At 40.4% G+C, this 22,724-nt stretch overlaps 1 protein-coding gene across 1 annotated transcript; it reads right to left on the bottom strand.

Annotated features, from left to right (window-relative positions):
* Window positions 1-949: 949 nt before the first annotated feature.
* On the bottom strand, window positions 950-22,382 carry LOC102064650 (transient receptor potential cation channel subfamily V member 6). Its single transcript, XM_005494956.2, has 15 exons — window positions 22,250-22,382; window positions 12,779-12,876; window positions 12,248-12,370; window positions 11,218-11,358; window positions 10,586-10,684; window positions 10,211-10,386; window positions 9,216-9,362; window positions 6,719-6,931; window positions 6,314-6,400; window positions 5,175-5,251; window positions 4,823-4,988; window positions 4,464-4,530; window positions 3,612-3,880; window positions 2,785-2,891; window positions 950-1,256 (listed from the first exon to the last, which is right to left on the bottom strand). The coding sequence occupies exons 1-15, from the start codon at window positions 22,378-22,380 to the stop codon at window positions 983-985; spliced, it is 2,175 nt and encodes a 724-aa protein (XP_005495013.2). The 5' UTR covers window positions 22,381-22,382; the 3' UTR covers window positions 950-982.
* Between the last annotated feature and the right edge of the window lie 342 nt (window positions 22,383-22,724).

Genomic DNA, 22,724 nt, shown 5'->3' with positions numbered 1-22,724 from the left:
CATCCCCTCACCATTTCTGTTTGTGTTAAATAGGAGCTCACTACTCAACCTTGACGGCTCAGTTATAAGTCAGGGAACTCTGGTTTAGAAACCTATTCTTCCACAAAAAACAAAAGACCAGCTTTAGCTTACTTGGGAGATAAATATCTCCGCTGAAATTTCACACTGCTGAAAGTCACCTAACCAGGTCATACACTCTCTCAAATGGAAAAGAAGTTCCCACTTCAGAATCCTCCCAGGAACAGCAATCACATCTTTTCAAAAGCTTAAAGTGCATTCATGTGACAAAAAATTAAAACAAACAAAAACATCTATCACCAATAAAAAAATCCAAACAACCAAACCAAACCAAACCCAAAACAGTCCTGCTAAGCCAGAAATGTTGAAATTTCAGTTAATGGAGACTGCCTTTCTTTGGAGGGCAAAATATGTCAGGCCGTGAATGCCTGCTGAGTAGTTACAGTCCTTTTCAAACATCACAGTGTCAACAACTACCTTCATTCCTGAGATCAGTTACAGGATTTTTGGGAGTTTGGGATTTTTTTCTGTTTTGTGTCAAATCATAAATCAGAACTTCAGTCATTCTTTGCTATGAGAACCTTGCAATTTTGTGAAAATTGGAGGGGAATATTATACTCTATGTAACAGTCTGGAAGAGGGCTTACTGCGATCACTTCATTGTAAATGGATGAAATCCCATTGCAGGCTTCTTTTGATCATTTGCATCACACAGTTCAACAAGCCCACCAGCTCGGTGCAAATATCAGTGCAATTGCAGAGACGCGTAGAAGTAGGAGAGAAAAAATTGCATTCTTTTGTCATAGCACAGATGTCATGAACTGCTCACAAAATCTTCACCAGCAGAGTTCTCCAAGGCTGATGAGTGCGTGTGGCATGACGGGGAGTGCATGAACAGCTGCAGAAGACAACTGTCATGGCAAAAGGGGCACTTCACATGTTGTGGAGTGAAGATAGAGGCTTCTTAGACATCATAGACCTCCTCATCCACGGCAGGACCGACCTCTCCACAGAGCTGGCGGAAGGTGTTCCGCCTCAGGATCTCCCAGCCACGGTGAGAACTGGTTCTGGATGTGCTCCGTGACAGTGACAGAGCAGACATTTCCTTCTTGCACAAGGTGTCCCCGTTGGTTTCCAGCTTTTCTGAACCTTTGTCATAGTTATCCCTATCCTGAACCTTGAATGCCTCTGTGTACCGCATCATCTTGTGCTTGTTGGGATCAACCCTGTCTTCAATTCTGGAAGAGGATTAGAAAATATAAACTGAATGAAGCAGAAAAGTGCTGGTTCATCAACAAAACCCCTCCACAAAGCAAGGCTACTGAGACAGATATTCCAGAAAAATCTGCACAGGAAATCGATTATAGGCAGGACGCTAGAGGCTGCTAGCACAGTTATCTCCTAGACCTTCGTCCTCATCATTGACTTCAGTACCTTTGTCTGCCCAAGGTTTCCTGTCCTTTCACAAATCCATGGTGATTTGCCCTTTCCATTTTCCCAGATGTAAGCAATTGCAAGACCTTGATATATGCATTTATTCATATATATGCATATATTAATTTATTTTCTCTGTTCTTGTCTTTCCTCCTCTGATACTCTATGGCTGCCAGCCTCAGGATGTCACTCATCTCTTGCTGAACTTTTATTTAACTGCTCCACTTCCACCAATCCTCTACATTACTTACAGATTGTCTTCTGAATTACTATCTCACACATATATAATGAACACCCATGTGATTTGACAGAACTAAATCACAGCACTCTTTCCTCACAGCATCCAGTGAATAATTGGCATTCCCAATTATCCCCCATGAATTTCTGGGACGTTGCTCTTGCAATATATTTCTATATTCCACGCCTTGGACTGAAAGTGTTGCATATTGTCACCACTTTAAGTCTGCTTGTTCTGCCCAGTAAATATGAAAATCCACAAGGCTCAGTTTGTCTGCAAAGCCTGCAGAAAGTCCTGTGCCAGGCCAGGAGTTGGAATTTGATGATCTTTGTGGGTCCCTTCCAACTCAGGATATTCTATGAGTCTATGATTCTATGATTCATACAGCCACCACTCCCCCTTCTGGCTTTTTCAGCAAAAGTTTGCACAGCTAGAAAAGACAAATACCCCAAAGTTATTTCTTTTCTCACCCAGCATAAATATTGATTAAAATCAGAAATAATGAGGAATTTAGTGTTATCCAGACTACAGACAATATTTTAGTTCACTACCTAAACTGAAATCCTGGACCTGTGCCTTTGCCACCTGACACAGTAATTGCAAAGTATAACATATTTACTAAGTTCACTTAAGAAAGGAATTTTAGCTTTAATTATTCCTGTTCTGATTTTGAGTCATTCACAGGGCAGCTCATTGCTGTTGAATGTCTGATAGATTGATTCTGCCTTTGCCATTTCATGTATCCAAGGGACAGGGATGGCCGACCAAGCACAGCAGTGAAGTTCAGTGATACTCATTACAAGAAGTTTGAAAGAAAAATTCAGGTCCTTTAATGCATGCAGTTTCTGGGGGTCTGTCCAATGTGACTACTGAAGGCATCAGCTGATTTCATAAAGGAATGCACAGTAGAGCTTTCTGAGGGGGACAGTGCTTGTCTATCTATCAGTCACAGACAGAAACCAGATTGGGGTCTGTATTCTGTAAGCACAGCACTTCCAACACTCCCCAGACCACTGGAAAGGCTTTTTATTAACATCCCTACATTGGGTTCTTCTCTCTGGATCCTGACATGCACCCACTGCAAGGGAACTCACCTGAGATACCATCGGTCCCCCAGCCCGAACTCCCGGCCACAGATTCCCGAGCGGGGCCAGAGGCAGCGCGGCAGCTTCCGCTCCAACATCACAGTCGTGGCAACAACCTTCGGAACGAGAAAAAGGAAAATGCTCAGGTGAATTAGAAAAAAAATCAGACTCTCTTTCAAAAACATCAGTTTCATCAGCACTGACCCATACTGTACTTCATTACAGCTCCTTAAGGGAAAAAACAATTATAGAGTCTATACTCCATTTCAAATAAGGCAGTCACTAATTTAGATTTAACTGGGACATGTTTTGAAGAAGTAATGGTGGTCTTAAAACTCTGTTCCATTTTCTTCCTTTTATACCTCATGGAAACAATTGCAAGCTAGAGAAGAGGACAGTATCTATACCCATTTTAATTGTCATCAGAACTTGCCACTGTGGCCACATGACTACATTTTACCATTTGTCTGACTTCTTTCTCACAGAAAAGCAGGGGAAATGGATTTCCTGTTGATTAGCTACAGAACTGTCTGAATTTCTTTGCCTTTTGACCAAGACAGTCAGGCCAGCTTCTTTTAGTGGACCGAAAGACATTTCTGGCCTTCCTGTAATCATTACCTAGTGTTCTATCCCCCTTCATTCAACCCTTATAATTATAATTTAACTCTCAGTTACACAGCAATGTGATTTGCAAATAAAAGAGGCAACTTCAATTCTATTTAACAAGAGATTCCTCACATAGGGAACAAACTTCTAGGGAGCATGAACAACAAAGGCTGATGAGCTCCTAGCTGCTATTTGAAATAAGGTAGGAATGCCCACCTTAACTAGATTACCTGGGCTCTCCAGAGCTCATCCTGCTCGTGGGCCACTCTCCAGTGGGTGTCACCCATCATGGCAATTAACAAGTTGAGCATAAGGAGGGTGGCAATGATGGCAAAAGCAAAGTACACCACGCTGTACATAAAGGGCAGGTCCACATCGTAGTTTGCAGGGCCATCAATGATAGTGAGGAAGAGCTCAAAAGTAGTGAACAAGGACATGGGATAGTTGTAGAACTGACCAAGGTTTTCAGGGTTCTCTGTCTGGAAGATGATGTAAAAAGCTGGAAGAGGAGAAATCAGGAGAAAAAAAATAGAGAGTTTAACAACAGGAATCACATTCCAGGAGGAATAACAGAATCCTATAGGAGATTCTGACCAAAAACATGGTCTGGGCAGGACCTGCATGTGCTTCTATGCAAGGACAAATCACTGACTAGAATCACTGGTCTCCATGATAAAAGGACCCAAAATTACTTTGATTATTTATTTGTTTCTCAAAGTAGGAATTTTTTTCATCCTCAAGAATATGATAAAGCTATGTGTGTTAATCAAATTTTCCAGAGAAAAATATCATAAATGCAGTATGTTCTTAAATCTTGACTTAAAAATATATGGAATTATATGAATTATCCTAGTTTCTACAACCCTGGAAAGAGCAAGAATTGAAAACCAAAGTCATGGTTTGAGAACAGAAGTCAGTACTGGGAAAGTGACCATGCTCAGAGAAATACAAGCTAAACATCATCACCAGTTTTCCCAGCTATTCGGAAGTCAATCAGATATTTAATCAAAACCCACATTCTTAATTTGAACCAAAGCAGTTGGCCGGGGTAGCATATGGTTATTTTCTCTTTGTAGACTCACCTGATGCAAAGCCCAATATCACCACAGCCATGAGCCAGCAAAAGCGCATGAGATCTCCAAATATCATCTGTAGAGCAAAGACAGAGCCACCATGAAGCCCAGCTGTTCCACCAAGGCACAGTGCCACCCCATGAAAACCTTTTTCCAGATTCTAAGACCATGAGCACACTAAGGGAAACCTTTGCACTAAAGAGAGAATGTGAAAGTTCTAAAACGCTCTGTGCAGACAAGAACCTGTCCGTTTGGCATGAATGCAAAATTAAGCAAATTAAGTCCTGAGGGGGGGAAAAAGTATTCCTGCAGTTCTCCCTATCTGCAAAGAGGTGCCAGGACAGCCCACACTTGTTTGTGTCTCACACCTTCTGGATCATGATGGTGAAAGGTCCAAGCATCTGGAAGCCCCGAGCGAAGTACATGACGTTGCACCACCCCAGCACCAGGGCGAAGGACATGGGCACCACCTCCCCAGTTGTGCTGGTGAGGCGCATCACCATGGTCACCAGGATCATGCAAGCATAGGTGATGCTGCAAGGAAGAAGAGACAGCAAAAAGAAGTTCAGTAAAGGAAATATTAGCCGAGCTATTAAGAGAAGTAAATCCAGAGAAAGAATACTCTAAAAAAAATGGAGAAAGTGACTCATCTGGCAAAAGAGAGCAGTGGAGAAAATTATAGACAATATATTTACTAAACTTATCATGTTCTACACTTACACAATTATGTGAAAAGGCCCTCCTAGGATTGTTTGTCCAAAGTATTTTGCTGCTCCAACTCTAAGGATATCTGGAATCTAAGAGAGACATCCTGTTAACTTAAGGACTCAGTTTCCACAACACTACTAAATGTCATAGCAACCACCAATATTCACAGGTTCTTAGGGTCAGCCCCATCTCCTTTGATGGATCAATTTCTATGCTGCATTAAAATCAGAATGGTTGAACCAGGTGGGCCCTTCTTGGGATGAGAGAAGAGATTGCTGAAAAATCTAAGAATGCTTGGGCAGATTGAGAGACTTGTCACAGAGAGGTGCCTCAGTAACAAAGACAAAAAAAACCTTCTTGGGGAGTCAAAGGAGTTTGTTATAATTCACACTGTGTTGGTCATAGACTTAGCCCCAGAGTCCTGACTAAGCACAGGAAGAAGGACTTGTCCTTCTGGAACATATCATAGAATTACCATAGAATCAAAACTGCACACTGCACTCAAGCTGAGGTCACACCATTGCAGAGCAGAGAGGGGGCAATCACCTCCTTTGGCCAGCTGGTTACACTGCACCTGATGCACCCAATATAGGCAGAAAGCTATTTACAAGACCTGTTTTATTTTCAGTTCTTCCTGCCATCATCTTTTGAGTTTTCTCAAAAAGTTTCAATCTTCTATTTCCTATAATAATAAGATCAAGTGGGGGGTAATTGAGAAAGGCTCTTGTTACAAGCCTGTAGAGTAGCTGACCTCCAATTAAACACAAACTTTTCTGTTTATGCACAGAAATCACTTTACCCAGGAGCCCTAAACACAGGAATATTTATGGATGCTGGGTGAAGCAACACCTGGGAGTCAGCTGGACCATGGATGGTGCTAACAGGAACTGTGGATTACCCTGCAGACAGTATTTGAGAGTGCAACCAATCCTTCTAATTGCTTCTTCCGCACCTGGAGCCTTACTAGGACATTGCCACAGTCTCTGTCTCATCTAATAGATACTGTTGGCAATGCCTATTGCCATAGACCTATGCTGAAGCACTCAGACTAAGCAAATAAGCCCTACCAAGTAGTGAGCACAAATCCATGTTTGTCTAGTAAATAAAATCTGCCTTGATGAAACTTGAAACTGTATAGATGTTTCTCTTACCTCAAGGACCAAAATTACTACAGCTCCAATGACTGTGATCAGCTCCCCCACCAGCCTTAGCTCATCCTCATATGCCACATATGATTCCTGAAGAATAAAGTTAATGAAAAGCAAAATTAAATTTTAAATAAAGTGAAAACAAATTTTAAAAGAGGATGGGGAGGAGAAAGCTTGTTTTTACTTATAATAAACATGAGTAGACCTGACAATGCCAGAGGAACCAGCCCAGCCACAGCAATGGAGCACAGAGCACACCTCCTATTCCTCCCTGACAAAGGTCAGCTGGCTGAGAGAAGGGAGGAGGACAGCTGCAATAGCTGAGGACTGGGCAAGGATTGGCCTTTCCAGTTAACTAGGTTAGATGGGAATTGCCCAATGGGGCTCTGACTCGTACAGCCACAGTACCTGGAGCATTTTCTGGACATAGATTGTGTTGTCCCTGCTGCTGGTTCTGTTGTCTGTGCGGGGCTTGAGGGGCCGGTAGACACAGCACATGGTGAAGCAGACCATGTAGAGGATGTAGAACAAGGCCAGGAAACAGAAATAGGGACGACCATACATGTTCCACTTTAGGCTCACCAGCTCCTTCACAGGCGTTAGGTCCAAGATCTGGCGTGCCTGAGGAAGAGAGGAGGAATTAATTGCCAAAAGTGCATTGTTTCATAAACAGCATTCGCAAATTTTCCTGAGAGAGAGTTAACAAACTATTCTCATCTGCCCTATTCAGCATTATGAAACTGAATTTACTTTGCAAAAGTGGAATGATCTAGTGGGCATTGGATTTTCTCAGTCTGACAATAAAGAGCTTTGGAAAAAAGAAATATATTGTGCAGAGAACAGCTGTTGAGTACCAGTGGAAAAGCATATTAGATACTGGAATAAATTTGTCCTCTGTGTAGGAACATAGAACTGAGGATGACAGAATACTCCTGTTAGTACAACAACACAAGTTCCTGTATCAGGCATTTTAAAATAAGAAAACTGAGACATTTTCCTAAAAGATATTTGTACTTTTCTGATGCTCTTTGGCTTATGTAAAACACTGCCTTTTAAGTTTCTGCCTTATTATCTGGGTGATAATTAATTGAGTTGCCTATATCAAGCCTTCAGCTTACACTAGAAGACTGACAGAGCACAAGTAGGAGAGACAGGTGTACTTTACAACTTATGAATTTGAGCCACACAAAATAGAAATATTTATTAAATATTTCTAGGCTTACTTTCTGTTGTTTAGGGGACCACTGCAGTAAGTGAGAAGAAAATGTGAGTCAAATTGTTGCGACTGGATTACTTTAAAGCAAAACTACTTAATGCACTCTGGATGTTTTTCTTCTCTTGCTACAATGCCCTGTTTCCTCTAAGTCAGCCAAAAATTGCTGAGTGCACAAAGTGCAGGGAATGTTTCCATAAATGGACAAGACTCCAGCAAAACTCTTGAATGGCCTATAAAACATCATAAAGGATCAAAACTGCATGAGAGAGAATCCACCTATGGGTGTTCTGGTTTCTGCAGAAGTCAGCATTCCAGAATTCTTTGCATAGGAGAGTAGATTTCATTTTCAAAGGAATAATGCCCGTTTGAAGCTTTGTATAATCTTCCAATCTATTTTTTTTTACTTTTCAACCACTTCAGAATCAGAAAATACATCTTAGTACCAATGTATGCATGCATACCCCTTAATACAAGAGGAACCTGCTTCTGTCTGGGGGCCAAAGGTGCTTCTCTAGTCCAATATTGAACTGGGAGAGGAAGATGGGATGGGGTCACACATGGCATTCTTCTAGAGAGACAGCAAACATTTTGGGCCAAACATATCAACTTCAAAAAAGAATTACTAGCTATGCACCAAAAATTGCAACTGCATATAAGGAGGAGCATTCTGGAAAATAAATCACTATATCTCTTGATATTTGGGGACATCTTATCCTCTGAAATTAGGATTCTTGGATCTGCATGCACTATATGAATGTTTTGGGATAAGAGAGGCCCAATATTCTGCTTTCTTTTTAGAATTATGGTTTAGTCTTCTAAAGCAGACAACTTCTTACCCTGCTATATTTTTTGACAAGGACTGCTTTTCCCTGGATTTCCATATGTATCCCCACTCACAGAAAATTAGGATTTCACATAAGAGCAAATGGGAGCTCCATAGACATAGCAGCTCCATAGCAAAGCTCTCCAGAAGCACAAACTTCAGTCAGAAAGGTTACACTAAAATTTTGATAGGTGGAAATAATACAGGATGGGCAGAACTGTGCTAATTGAAGTGTCTTCTGATTCATTTCCTGTCCTGTTAGGATTATTTAAGGTCATTGCAACTGATGGGGTTGTGTACCTTGAAAATCCTAGGGAGATCTGTCAAAGCTTGCCATTACACTCAGCTATTTTTGTCTTATTAATCCCTTTACAAGCTTTTGAGCCTACAGCAGAGATAATTCACCCACTTTGTTTTGAGTCATAACCTGTCATTAAATGAAGGGAATAATAACAGTGAGTGGTTTTCAAATGCACTCCAGTTCAGGATTTCTGAATGTACTCCTGTCTCACAGGGATATTCTGAGAGTTAATCAGTATCACAGGTACAGGAAGATACTTGCTAGAGCTACTCTACCGGTTCTTAGTGTATCTTTGAGCCTGCTGAGAGAAAACCCTTTTCTGTAGCTTGTTCATATCTAGTTCTTTCAATAACCTTCAATTTTCACACCTCAGAAGAAACTGTATGCAAAGCATCAGATGTAGCCAGACCATTAATAAACCCCCACACTTCATGTGTCCTCTGCAGCTCATGGTACAAAGTCCTTGCTCCATGGATTGCATCAGGGAGCTTGAACCCTCAAACCCACCATTATTCCCCTTCTATAATCACCACGGTCTGCACACAGAATGCATGCAGCGCAGTACCTCTCTCTTCTTGGTGGATACTATGAGCTCAAGGAAGGACTGATCTTCAGCCCAGGAGTCAATCTCTGTGATATCATACAGCACAGTGCTCAAGGGGCCAAAGGACCAGAGATTCTGCTTCCGCTTCTGCATAAGGTATTGAAACATCTGAGAAAAGAACGGAGGCAAGGACATCAGAAGCTTTCCAGTATATCGTGTATTTGCAATAGAACAAATAAAGTTGTTCAAAACCCTCAATTATGACATGCTTTCCTTGAACTTGGTAGCTGTTGTGGTTCTCATATCTCTTGGGAGCAATTACAGCAGGTTAAGAAGTGGAAGAAATTTTTCTGATTCCCCTTTGATTATTAGTTCATGCTTGATGTAAAGGATGAGTTATTTTTACTCTATATTCTAATCAAACTACTAAAGTTACTTGACACAATTACAGTTCCTGACAATAGACTGGAATTACATGTTGATTAGGAAAAAAATATTTTAATACTCTTCTACAAGACATCAGAAAAGAGGTGTGACAAGGGAAATGATCCTGTCCCTTGTGAATCTACAGAAGAAATACTAACCAACTTTGATATCTCAGTGAGTGGAAGGATGAGGGTTTGCATTAAATGCTAAGATTTTGTCTGTGAATAAATGCCTGTGGGTATCCAAAGAGGTTTCTCATGTGTCACATAATGATATCTAGACAAATGAGACAATAATTTCTGTGAGCCTTTCAAAAAATTACTTGGGTTAAATGCATCGGTTAACACCTGTTTAACTCAAATGCTCCAAAAATTGGGGAAAATATCTATTCTTTAAGCACTCATTTCTTTCATTAGGATAAAGAAATTTCTTATAAGGGTTTATGGGACCCACATAAGACTTCTAGAAAAAAAATCTTTTTACAAGTCTCCTACCCACTAGGAACATGCACAAACACCCTTGCTCTCAATGATGTTATTTCAAGGTCTCCATTTCTTTTGCACAGAGGTACCAGTGTCACACAAACTCACCACAGTGTTGCCCTCAACTCCAGCCAGTTTGAATGGACTAAGCCCCTCATTGTTAGGAATCAGTTCAAGTGACCCTGGTCCCTCTTTGTTCCTGTCATAGGAAAGTATCAGGCTGTACATGTGGCAGGCAAACGTCTTATTAGGCTGGAGAACCAGGATGTGAAGAACAGTGTTACCTATGGAGGAAGCAGATTGGATGAAGCATCTGGAATAGCCCAGCCCTGTGCAAAGATAAAGAATGGCTTTTACTTTCCTCATATCCCTCATCCCACAGCTGTTTCTAGTGAGAGAAGAATATTTGCATGCACGGATGACAGCCTGAATTAAAATGTCCAGATCCACTCTGTGCAATTCACTGAGCCCCACAGCACATACCCAGAGAATCTTGAGCTTTAATGTCAGCTCCATTTTCAATGAGCAGCTGCACAATTTCCTCATTTCCCACACAGGCAGCAAATGATAAAACATGTTCTCCTGAAATGAAAGGAATGGGGAGAAACAGCATTAGGGATCCAGGAGGTAGGGGAGGTTGAAGCATGCTGAGGGAAAGCTATCCATGCTATGAAGCCATAGGATATGAAAGGAGGAGTTACTTTAGGTAACTTGTAAATTTCCTGCCCCACTTCTCATCCTAATCAGAAAGGTTAAAGAAGACCTGTCCCACGCAACACTAAAAGGAAGAAATGTTCTTTTCAGTAGTTTACCTCCATAAGAAGGTTGACAAGTAATTTGCTGCTAGGAAGACACTAAATTACAATTTTTATACAATATATGTATTTATTTGCAGACATGCCAATGTATAAAATGTGTATTGCTTGTATTCACATAGCATTCACACACTGAGAGGAAGTCTCACTCTCTGCTGAAAGGTGTATGTCTGATGACACTTGCAGATAGCATCCTCTGCTTATCCACTTTAGATGGGGACTAAAGGAAGGCTCCCCATGTCCCCTCAGCACTCTGCTGGTTCCCTCCTATAGCAGCAAGGGGAGAAGTTAAGGCTGTACCAAAATAGAAAAGGTTCTGGGAGCTGCGCCTGAAGAAGTGGCCCGTGGCCCTGGCTGTGCTGGCATTGGCTCCTCTCTTCAGCAAAGCCTTCACCAGCATGGTGTTCTGGTTGGCTGCTGCAATGTGGAGAGCTGTCTGCCCTGCAAGACACAGAAACAAAAACACGTCTTTCAAGAAAGCAACTTCAGGCTGATCAGCAGCCTGCAGTTCACATGTTAGTCATGGTAAATGGACAGCAGCCACAGGAATTGGCTTTGAGGTTATCCCTGTTGTGTGCAAAGGGTTGTGCTAGAGATTTTCCAGAGGTTCCGTTCTACTTATATATTTTCATTAATTTATTAAAACTGACTTTAAAATTGCCAAAAAACCCCAACAGGGTGCATTCTCTAGATTTTTTTTCTAGGAAAAATCAAGACATGTCACTCTCTCCTGGGAAGCAAATAGAAAGTCGTGAGATTGACTATGCTTTCCTTCATAAGAAATGAAGATAAGGTCAAGATGAAACTCCAGAAGACTTTCTCTAATCTTTCAAACTAGGCTTCAGAGTTTTAAAAATCCCATTATTATTATTTTGTTGTTTTTGAGATTCAGATCGGAATTTCTGTGTACTCAAGCAGAAGCATTCTTTAAAAATCTGGGTAAGAGTCGAGCCTCAAAAGCAGTGGCCACATTTCACATTTTCTCAACCAAATAACTACTTTTTCTCCTTTCAGGGGAGGTCAGGCAGATATCCCTTTTTTACAAATGAGTATGTCAGAAAGCAAACTGTATATATCCTTGCAATCCCCTTCCAATCCCTTGCAATTCCCTGGTCAAGACCTTTGCATGTTTGCATATGTGTACTCATGTTTAATATAATTCCACCTTCTAAGAAAGGTTAGAAGCCATTTGCATGTTGGTTTTGCTGTGTAAGGGTTCAGCAACATATTGAACCAGGGACTGTATAAGCCATTTTCCTAAATGTACAAATAGTACTTCCTCTCCCCTCCTACAGGGAATCCTGCCCATCCTCATTCCCAGTGACATTACCTTCATAAAGTTCTGATGTCATCCTCTCATTGATAAGCTCAGGAGCTGCTTCCATCAGAGCCACTGCTGCCTCCAAGTTATCATACATGGCAGCGACATGAAGGGCAGTCTCTCCCACCGCACCTAGAAACGGTAGGACAAGCATGAGAATCGTCAAAACGTTCAACTGTACAGAAAGCAGGAAAAAAATAAGGCAGAAATAGATTCACTGAGGTGGAGTATTACAGGAGGACTATGTTCTCCCCTGAGTAGTGCCTGGTACAGCCACACAGCTGCACAGTCTCTGTCCTTCACTTCAACAAAATCTGAAAACTGAGCAGAAACTTCAGGTGTCTGAGGGACAGCTGACCTCAGGCATGAAGTGAATAAGCACAACCAATTCAAAAAACTCACTTTGTTGCAAGGCTGCTGACATAGAGTTAAGTCATCTGAGTCTGCTGAAGCACATGTTTTAGCAAACTAACAAGCTTCTCACTGCAGGAAGTTCTTGCCTTTCACAGAAAACCATTTTTTTCAAGTAATCCCAGTTACCTCTCTGATAGATATCACATGTTCCGTCAGTGAGAAGTTTCCTAATGGCAGCAAGGTTGTTCTCTTTGGCAGCCTGGAGGAGTGGGGATTCCCAGATCCTGGAGTCAAGAAAAAAGTGGCTGATAAGGAACAAAGTCAAACATACAGTGCCTCTCTTCAGAGCTAGCATGGCCTTTGCTCGAGACAGTTTGTATCCTGAACATTTTCACTGAAAAATCAGCAATGCACATCTACCATCTGAGGTATTCTCTGAATGCATCAAAAAAAACAAACAAACAAACAAAAAAAAACGGGAAAAAGCAGAGCAGTGCAATTCTAAAACACACTGAAGTTCATCATCTCTAGGCTTACTGGTGCTGAGCCATATGGTGGCAGCAGAGGGAAAGCTGCCTAAACCAAAATGTTTATTGCTTTTATATCCCACTTTTTGAGGCACAGAGATAGTGAATGATAAGTCATTGAAGCCCTTCTGCAAGGAGTTATCTCAGGAGCCAGAAAAAGCCAGTTGCTTCTTCACACAGCACAATAAATTAAGAAAAGGTTGTTGGCTGAATTACTCCCATAGTGGATAGAAAAGGGAAAACAGGAATTCCATCTGTATCCTGGAAACACTTACTATAATTAAGAGACTGAGCTCTGAAATGCAGCTCTTCCACATACAAAGTTATGGAGAAAAATTTGACAGCTTAGCTATACTACTTTTTTTTCTCTGAGAGAACTGAGGAAATTGTTGAGAACTGAAATATGTTCATGTCCTGGGAAAGAGCATGCGCTCAAACAAGTTCCAGACAGAGTGGTTCACTTATAGCTGAAGCATGTCCTCGAGTCTTCCCTGAGGATCTGGATTATTTGAGTAAATCTTTTGGGCCTGATGAAGAATTTATAAGTATAGGCACCAAACTTCACTACAGCAAGGTCTTTGGAAGCAAACAACAGGTCAAGGGAGGTGATTCTCCCCCTCTACTCAGCTCTGGTAATGCCATACCTAGAGCCCTGTATCCAGGTCTTAGGGTCTTCAGTACAAAAACAAATGGAGTTACTGGAGAGAGTTCAGCAAAAGGCAAAAAATTATCACAAGAATCAAAAAATTATCCTCTCAGATGAGGAAAGGCTGAGAGAACTGTGACTGTTTAGCCTGGAAAAGAGAAGGCTCCTGGTAGTGTCCCAATCAATTTCTGTAAGTACCTGAACAGAGCTTGCAGTGTTTGTTCAGCATCCAAAAAAGGTTTGCCAATGTTCGAAATCATGAAGTGACCACACAAAATTTAAAAAATAACAAAATCTACAAAATTAAGGTAAATATTTCTGTTATCCTTGAGTATTTTCAGGTCCGTCTTTTAAATCATAAATCGAAAAATGGTTTGAGGCGAGCTTTTAGATCTCTTGATTCAATACAAATAAAGAATTATAAGTATCCTTTTTCAGGAGATAAAGATTAAAGGGGAAGAAAGCCTCTCAAACCAAAAGAAAAAATTTATATCTCATCAGTTTTCAGTATGGGAGAGATTCCTCTCTCCCAACAAGACAAGGTCAGTTTTAGATCTCTGTTCAAATTAAAATTTTGTGCTTTTATCTCACCCTTGCTGTTTTCTAGTACAGATGTTTAATTTGATCTTAATTATCTAGTGTGGCCCAGGTCAGGCTGCAATGTGTGATGTGGAATAAGTCTAAGGATTACAGTAGAAAATGACAAATTCAAGCTGATATGAACCAGCCCTTGTTTTTCTACCAGCCTCTATCTGGTATCCAGTCCCTTTACAACAACCTAGCAACTGGCAATAATTGTCCTAAGGACTCCTCCCAAAAACCCACGTGGAACAAATACATTAGTCAAACCATACACCTGCAGATACAGTAAATGCTTCCTCCTGGTGATGTTCCATGTATTCTGGCATTATTTAGTTACAAGATTTTGGGGATAAATCCTACACAAAGTAATAGGTGCCTTGCATTAAGTGGTAACACTGATGTGAGAGTACATTACCTGTGAATATAACTCTGTTATGAGCCACAACAAAACCCACATCAGAGACACAGAGAATATGAATGGCCCATTGCAAAAAATGTCTTCTTGCAGCTCAGACATCTTAAGTACAGGACAGTTTAACAATAAAACAACAAGAAAGCAGGTAACATGAATTCTGTGGCTCACAGGAATATGTACTTCTTGCTTTAAATTATCTTATGAACAACAAGATATTGAATCTAAAAGAAATTTATATGCTATTATCTCTGGATTTAATCCACTTGAAATGTGACAGTTCTGCTCTCCTTTATAGTGGAAAGAAAATGGAGATACTTGAGAAAATTTGGGGGATAAAGCAAAACAAAAAATATCAGAATTATACAGATAAATAGAAATCATTTGAGTAAATGTAAATTAAGGGACATGGGCTACAAGTAATCGAAGCATAACTGAACATCATGTTTATCATTCCACAAAATGAGCACTTCCTGTCACCAAAAACACCCCATTATCCAAGTCACTAGAAACTAAACTAGAAAAGCCCTGAAAAGCAGAGGAGAAATAAAAACATTCAGGATAAAAAGAACCATCCTCAACAAATCAGGGAGCCATTCTGAGATATTTTTATATGTCCTTCACACTCCTAGTTAGGGAAGTCTTCCTTCTATAGCTTACTCATGCGTCAGTTTCATTACTAACTAATGACAAGATGATTTGATGAGGAGATTGCATCTAGGATCAAACAAACAGGAACTAAATGAAGAGGCACTCTAAGCAAAAGTCTTAAGATTCGGTGTTAGTGAAGTCAGCTTGCCACCTCTGCCACTGTTTTGGCTAAGAAAGACTCTGTGGTTCTGGAAAAGACAAGTTTCAGAGGCAGGAAGTGGGAACGAGGTGGGGTTTCAATAGTATCAACAATGCTACAATTAATATGTTGATACTTTACTGGGTAAGCCTTTATCCCTCAAATGACCTCAGAGAGAAGGAAGGATTGGGCAAGAGACGACACAGGAGGACACAAACACAATATCTTTCTCTCAAAAATTACCAAAGTTCTTGTAAACAACTAATTCAACCCCGATACTGCTATGAGGAAGGCACCTAAAAAATACTATGCTCAGTTTTTGGAAACTGAGGACAAAATTTTCAAACATTTCTTCTTATTGCAGCAACCTCCAACTGGGCTTAAAATGCCAGACATCTCAGGCTAAAGAACAAAGCAGAAGAGGAACTCAGAAATGCTGGAAAATGTCATGGCACACTGCTTGTGAAGTCTCAAAGGTTTGTGAGTTACATGTTCCTGGCATATGCTTTTACTCTCATTTAATTTTCTGTCTCATAATTGGGGAAACATTTTAACCTCATTTAAAACATACCATTCTAATTATCAACTAATTTTTAATACATTGCAGCAATGTACTGAGCATATAAATGTCAAAAACTAGGGGAAGCAAATTTGCTAATATAAAAATTTAAATGAAGTCACCTGAATTTAGAACCCTCAAAACATTTTCAATTATTTAACATCTGCATATTTAACCAACTTTCTTTCTGACAGATCGAACACAGCACTGAGTTTTACATTTTACTACTTGGGCCCCTTTGAGTGTCAAAGCAGCAGCTGGCAAAATCTGTAACTTAAGTCTCTTAACAGAGCTGCCTACAGTAGATGCTTAGCTTCCTGAAAGTACCATTATGTCACTGAACAGTGAGGCTGGCTTTCAGAAAATGATTCTGCAGACATTTCCAGGCACCTTCAGAAGATAGTTCAGCACACATCTAAGTTAAGCTCCTCTTCTAATGCTGTTCATCCCCTTCAACAGCTATGGAATCAAGGAACACTAAGCCCCTGATTTACCCAGCTAAGTGAAGTTTGTAACACTAGGCAGACTGGATGTTGCCTTGCAGGATCAGTTTAGGCTAAGCACAGCTCGATAGCAAACCAGTAATTCTGAGGGGCAAGGAGAACCACAAGAGCATCCACCTGAATGTGCTCCTGGGTTCTTCATGCTGAGCTAAGGAATGTGTTAGTGTGGAGGCATTAGTGAGCCTCGGTCATGCCTTACTATCAGCCAGTTTTCTTCACAAGTGATTCCATGAGGTGCTCGGGAAGTCGTGAGTTGTTTTTCCAATATAGGTGAGGGCAAAATCAGGAGCACCCGAAAATCCATTGTGAAACAAAGAGAAGATAAAATGTAGGTCAGATTCTGACTGAGGGAGTCATGTAAAACAGTTCTAAACAAGGTTAAAGATTTCACAAGCACTTTCTGCTGGTAATATGTACCCTTTTAGCTTCTTAAGCACTTCTTTTGGAGTGCAGTCTGCTCATTTCACTTATGGAGAGATAGAGAATGCAAAGACTAGTAAATAAGTCTTAATTTCATTATAAAAAGAAGAATTTGGGTTGCTATGATTATTCTTTCAGAACAGGGGAATATGGTTAAGTATGTGAACTGTCTGGACAACAACCAATCTGAAGATTCTATTTCACGACTGAACTCACCAGAAATGCAATGAAGCATCTCTTTCTGTTCTTCCCTTATCAGATTCTACAACTTCAATCATTTACTATATGGAATTTCCCCATTCTTTGCTCTAATTTAAGTTTGCTTGCAGCTTCAAGCTTTATGCCCATAGAGAGTCAGTTCCTGGGGTTCTCAAGTGGTTATTTCAACCTAAGCTATAAATTCATCATCAGAACATTATATTAGCTTTCTCTTCTTTCCCTGTCGTGCTCAGAATATCCATGCCCCAGAATGAATCATGAAATTGCCAGAGGAGATTCATCTTCTCCCTCCCTTCTGCTAGCATGCGCATGTAAATGTGAGAAAGCCTTCAGGAGCACACAGGGCTGCTCAGAGGAAGCCAACCAGCTGAAAGAGGATCAAAGCAATCACCTAGCAAGATGCCAAAGGAGGAGTTGGGGAATAATTGCCCCGAGTGAAAAGGAGCCAGACAACAGGGGCTTGGACAATAGACAGGGTCAGCAAATTTCTTCAGCATCAGCAACAAGACTCAGCAGCTGGGACCTCTTGCTCATGTATGCCAAAGCCCCCTCAGCTGAGAGTAAACAGAGTTTCTCTGGAAATAAATTAAACAGGTTAATAATTGCCAATGTTACTAGACAAGAAACTGATAGGGAATTCTTATCCTGTCAGATATTTAACTATCTGCCACACAAAGCAATAGAAATCTTGATCTGTCATTTTCAGCAGGGCATTCTGCTTGCATTAACATATTGTTTTATTCTAATTCTGCAACTGAGAGCATTGTAAGAATAATCTCATGCTAGAACTGTTTTAATGGTTCAGAAGTTGTTAGTTGTTTTTTATTATCACTGAAGCAGTTATAAAAGAAATTTTTTCTCTGATGTATAACTTCATTTTGCATCAAAACTTCCAGCCCTTCTCAAGAGGGATTTTCTTGCAGTTTTATTCCAGGTTGTGTTCCTCACCCTGTAATAAATTTTTTTCTAACAGCTTTTTAATTTGGGGGCTGGAGGGGTAGTTCAGGGCAAAAATTTCGTGTTTTCTTCTTTATATGGAAACCTATGGCCAAGTTTAGGAAATCAAATAACTTCCTAAGTCTATGAGCCTGAGATGCATCTTAGGCTGAGATTGGGTGTGTGTACGTCTGTGCATTGCTGGGGAAACCTGACTTCTGGAGGATCTTTACACTTGTAAAATTAGGGAGACTGTTTTCCATTATTAGTCTCAAAACTTTCATTAGGATGAAGGTGTATCAGTAGAATAAAAGACCAGAAATCCTGCTATTGATGCTTTTGATTTTATTTCATGCACAGCAGCCAATTGTTCCTTGCATCTTGACTACTCAGAAGCACTGTTGTTGAAACAAGCTATAAATGAAGTGCTGGAACTGAAAGCTGGCACCTTTATTTGACTGTCACTTTTGGGAGCAAACAAACCAATTAATACTGACAGGCATTGCGGATTTTAAGACAGGACAATCCTAGGTTAAATTGTGGGATGACAACTCAGTAATATTGTTTAGACAAATGAACAGCCAAACTATGGGAACATCTCATTCACTACCAGCTTTTGGTAGTGAATTATTTGTGTGGAAGCTGCCGGCTCTCTGTGTCCCTGCACAGCTCTTAAACAAACCAGCTCACCTGCATTAGGCTGAGCTGCTTCCTTATTTGTGCCACATTTGTTTCGGGGTAAGCAAAGCACCTTGCTAATATGTCTGGGACACTAAAGAGCCACTAAAGAATGTGGAAACCAAAGGTTTTATTGTGACATCTTTGGAATGACCATTGCTCTCTGCAAGTTATGCAAATTGTGCTTTACTTGCTATTAACTAATCAAAGTTATAATACAGAAGGAGGAAAAATACTACATCATTGTTATACATTAACAGTATTAAGTACAGTTATCATGTACTCACTCACTTTTTCTAATTTATATATTGCTTATACACTGCAATTATCATTGGGTGGATTTTCTACAATCACATTGTAGGAGGAATTTGTTCACATTTCCTTGGAAACTCTTGCACTGAAAATAATTTCTAGAGGATCTATTGCACTGTGACAGACATGTGATCCTTCTTCACCTCTATCAGGCCCAAATTTTCATAAGCATTCATCTTTCTGTTCTCCATCATTATCAATTATGTTGAGGGATTATGCTCATATGCTTCAGGCTGTGCAGATCCCAGAGTTTGCTTCCAGAGGATTCTAGAGAGCACATATGAGATGTGACCACTGTCCCTGGGACTCCACATTGAGCTACAGGCTGTTTAAAAAGGTGAGTCTTCAAGAGAGAGAAACCAGAAGATTAAGGCCAAATAAACTCTAAGTCCTCTTCAGTGTTAGGAGATTGTATTGCATTTTGTGAACCTGGATTCCCCTGGGGAAATATTATAGAGTGCAATATTAACCCCTTTCTGTGAATAATGCTGAGATCTACTGCTAGTAAGATTCAAAGGACTGTTTCACACCAAGAAAGAGAATGAACATCAATGCCAGGGAAGGTGACAACTACCAAAACAATCAGTTTTCAGGTATTATCACCAGCCTCAGACAGGAAAAAAAAAAGCCTTGTTATTCTCTTGCAGACTTTCTGTGTGTGATCAGAGAATGCCAGTTAAACAGTAACATATTTACCACTGGCTTTCAATAAGACAATAGTAGAATTCAATCACTGCTAATTACTGAATTTATTCCAACACCATTTTCACTAAGAAGAACTCAAGCTGAAGCCACAACACTGCAGTTCTGTACCACAAAATGACAGAACACAGCAAAAGCCCTTTTGGCTTACAACAGTTTTTCCACAAAAGCAGAGGTTTCACAAGAGTAGTTCCCATACACCAGTCACCAAAGGTCTTCCTGCTGTGTTTTCTATCTGTACATAAGTAAAAATGTGAAATCAATAAAACCAATCCTCTGCAAAATGTTCATTTTTTTTTCTCTCCTCAAACTCTGAGCATCCCTGGGGACAAGAAAGGAAAGAGTAGGATAATAGGAGGAAGAGCTGGTCCTGTCCCTCTTCAGCAAAAGATTTTTTCACATATTGGCACCACATAATCTGTGACCAAATAACAGGAGGCTAATTTGTGTTAGTTAAAAGCTGTGGGGAATATATAGACCTAAAAGGGAAGGGAACAATCACATCCCCATGCAACCCTGATTTCACAGAGAATATTGTGCACACTGCATGTGCTTTACAGAGAGCTTTATAAAGAAGCATAGAAAAGTTTACTTTGGGGCCAGTGGGATTGCACTGCAGTGATCTAAAATAAGTTTATGCAGAAATGTTTACATGACTAATATTTCTTCTGTTTTCCTCCATCAGTATCAACACACATGATGTTCATGGGCCTGCAGCACATGACTCATGAGGACCAATAAGCAAAGAGAAGTGGCAATCTAACAGGAGCCTGTGAAAGGGAGCAACAAGAAAGAAGGGACCAAACCCCTCTTGGCAACAGCAGATGGTAAACAAGGGACAGGAATATCAAAATCAGGTTGCGTATTTAGGAAAAAAAAACAAAAACCAAACGAACTCTTTCACTAGGAGGTTACTACAGCACTGCAGCAGGTACCTAAAGATGTGGTGGAATCTCTGACCTGGGAAGCTTTCAATACTGAGCTAGACAGAGCTTAAGCAATGTGATCTCTTGCTGGCAAGAGTTCAGCTTCAAGTGGGAGGTTAGATGGAGATCAGCAGAGCTTCCTTCCACATCTCTTTGACTTAAAAATATGAAGATAATGTTCTAATCATAAAAATTAATGTATTACAATTTATTGCTAATTAGTATTATTAGTATGTAATCAATATAATTAATTTGATATATTAATATATTTAAGGTTCTATTTTGTATTCATTTGGATCTTACAGAATCTGCTGAGAACTTATTTTTCAGTTACCTGTGATGCTTTTCATGAACACGTCAAAATGTAAACACTTTAGCATTCCACAGAAACACTGTCGTTCCCATTGTCCCTCCCATTTTAAGTGTATTTAAGTCCCGCTGCCCTGAAGTAAACTGGAACAGGCTTTATTACTTGGTCAGAAGCTAGATAACAATACAATTCTTTCCCTAAAGGTGTACTTTTGTCCCTCTTAATCTGCTTCTTTGCATATTTCTATACATATATGCACATATACTTATGTATAGATAGATTTTGTCCCACACAGTCACCATTTTGTCCCCACAGATGTTCAGAGTTATGCATGGAAAGAAAAAACAGATTTTACAAGCAACTGGAAGCAATTTGTTATTTGAGTACTGCAGCATTTGTGCACGCAGAAATGACAATGAAAAGCAGATCCAGCTGTATTTCCATGAATAGCCCCACATTTCTGTGTGTGGAGGGAGCAGCCCTGTACAGCAGTAACAAACAGCCTTCAGTGCTCACATGGGAAGACACAGCCAATCTTCTGGACAATCTAAGGTCCAAGAGGAGTCACTGCACATGCTGACACCAAGGTCAGAGGTCTGAGAAACCACAGTCTGACCCAGGAGCTGACTGACCCCCCAAAACGTTCAACAACATTAAGCCTACTCTATCCCACAGTAAGAGCAACCTTTAGAGAGACAGAAAGCAAAATCTTGACAAAAAAAGCACCACTATTTCAGCTGACTGCAGCCTATGCATCACACACATTCCTAAAAATAATAATAATGTTAATGATAATGATGACAATAATAATAACAATTAAAAACAAACCTTCATGATTTTCCTGTGAGCTTTACCAATGAAGCAGCAAAGACAAGAGAATACATGATTAATTTGTGACTGATGTCCTGCACTCAGGGTAATTCAACTGCAACCTGGTAAATCTACCTGTGAAAGCAGATAAGATTGGAACTCCAGAAGCATTCCACCTTGAAAGAAGAAATCTGATAGAGAAAAGTGCTCCAGGGTTGTTTAAAGTTTATCTACTGGCAGAAAAGCCTAAGGGGGAAGAGTGAGAATCAGCTACAGGGAGAGCAGCAAAAGAAAGAGAAGACAAGAAAGCTGAAGTGCACCGTACCTTTTCTGCTGGAGTAAGTAGATTTCATCCAGATGTTTATCCCAGGATTTCTTGCCTTGCAGCTTCTGACTTAGTCCATTCCATATCCGGGAATAGAAGGGATTGCTCTCCCCAAATAAAGGTACCCCCATATCACGTCCCCTTTCCTCTCTTGCCTGAAAGCCAGCAATTCCCACTTAGGGAAAAAGTCAGGGAGGGCTCACTGCAGGTCACCGCTCCTCCGCCCCCAGTTACTTACAGAGGAGACTGTCAATCAGCTGCATCAGCTGATCACAGTACTTGTAAAAACACACAATAAAATCACTTGTTCCTAGCAGACCATACCTTCAGCCTCATCAATTACTTAGTTTCCAAAATAGCCCAACCCAAAGGTGTGTCTGATTTGGAAGTAGTTCGCCAGCAGCCTACCCCTCAAAAAGACCCTGCACAGCAACTGAAGAATCCACACAGCATCAAGGTCCTAGGCTTGTACTAT

The sequence above is a fragment of the Zonotrichia albicollis genome, chromosome 2 (assembly GCF_047830755.1).
Source record: "Zonotrichia albicollis isolate bZonAlb1 chromosome 2, bZonAlb1.hap1, whole genome shotgun sequence".
Taxonomy (NCBI): Eukaryota; Metazoa; Chordata; class Aves; order Passeriformes; family Passerellidae; genus Zonotrichia; species Zonotrichia albicollis.
Note: the sequence above shows the minus strand (reverse complement) of the source record. Positions and strands in the feature narration are given on the sequence as shown.

What these genes read in the sequence shown, in the direction of transcription:
- LOC102064650 (XM_005494956.2), bottom strand. Translation starts at nt 22,380, where the DNA reads ATGGGGGTACCTTTATTTGGGGAGAGCAATCCCTTCTATTCCCGGATA. An exon ending in TATCCACCAAGAAGAGAGAG is followed by an intron (nt 6,932 to 9,215) that starts GTACTGCGCTGC and finishes TCTCTTCCTCAG; the next exon opens with GCACGCCAGATCTTGGACCT. An exon ending in ATGTCCAGAAAATGCTCCAG is followed by an intron (nt 6,401 to 6,718) that starts GTACTGTGGCTG and finishes TTTATTCTTCAG; the next exon opens with GAATCATATGTGGCATATGA.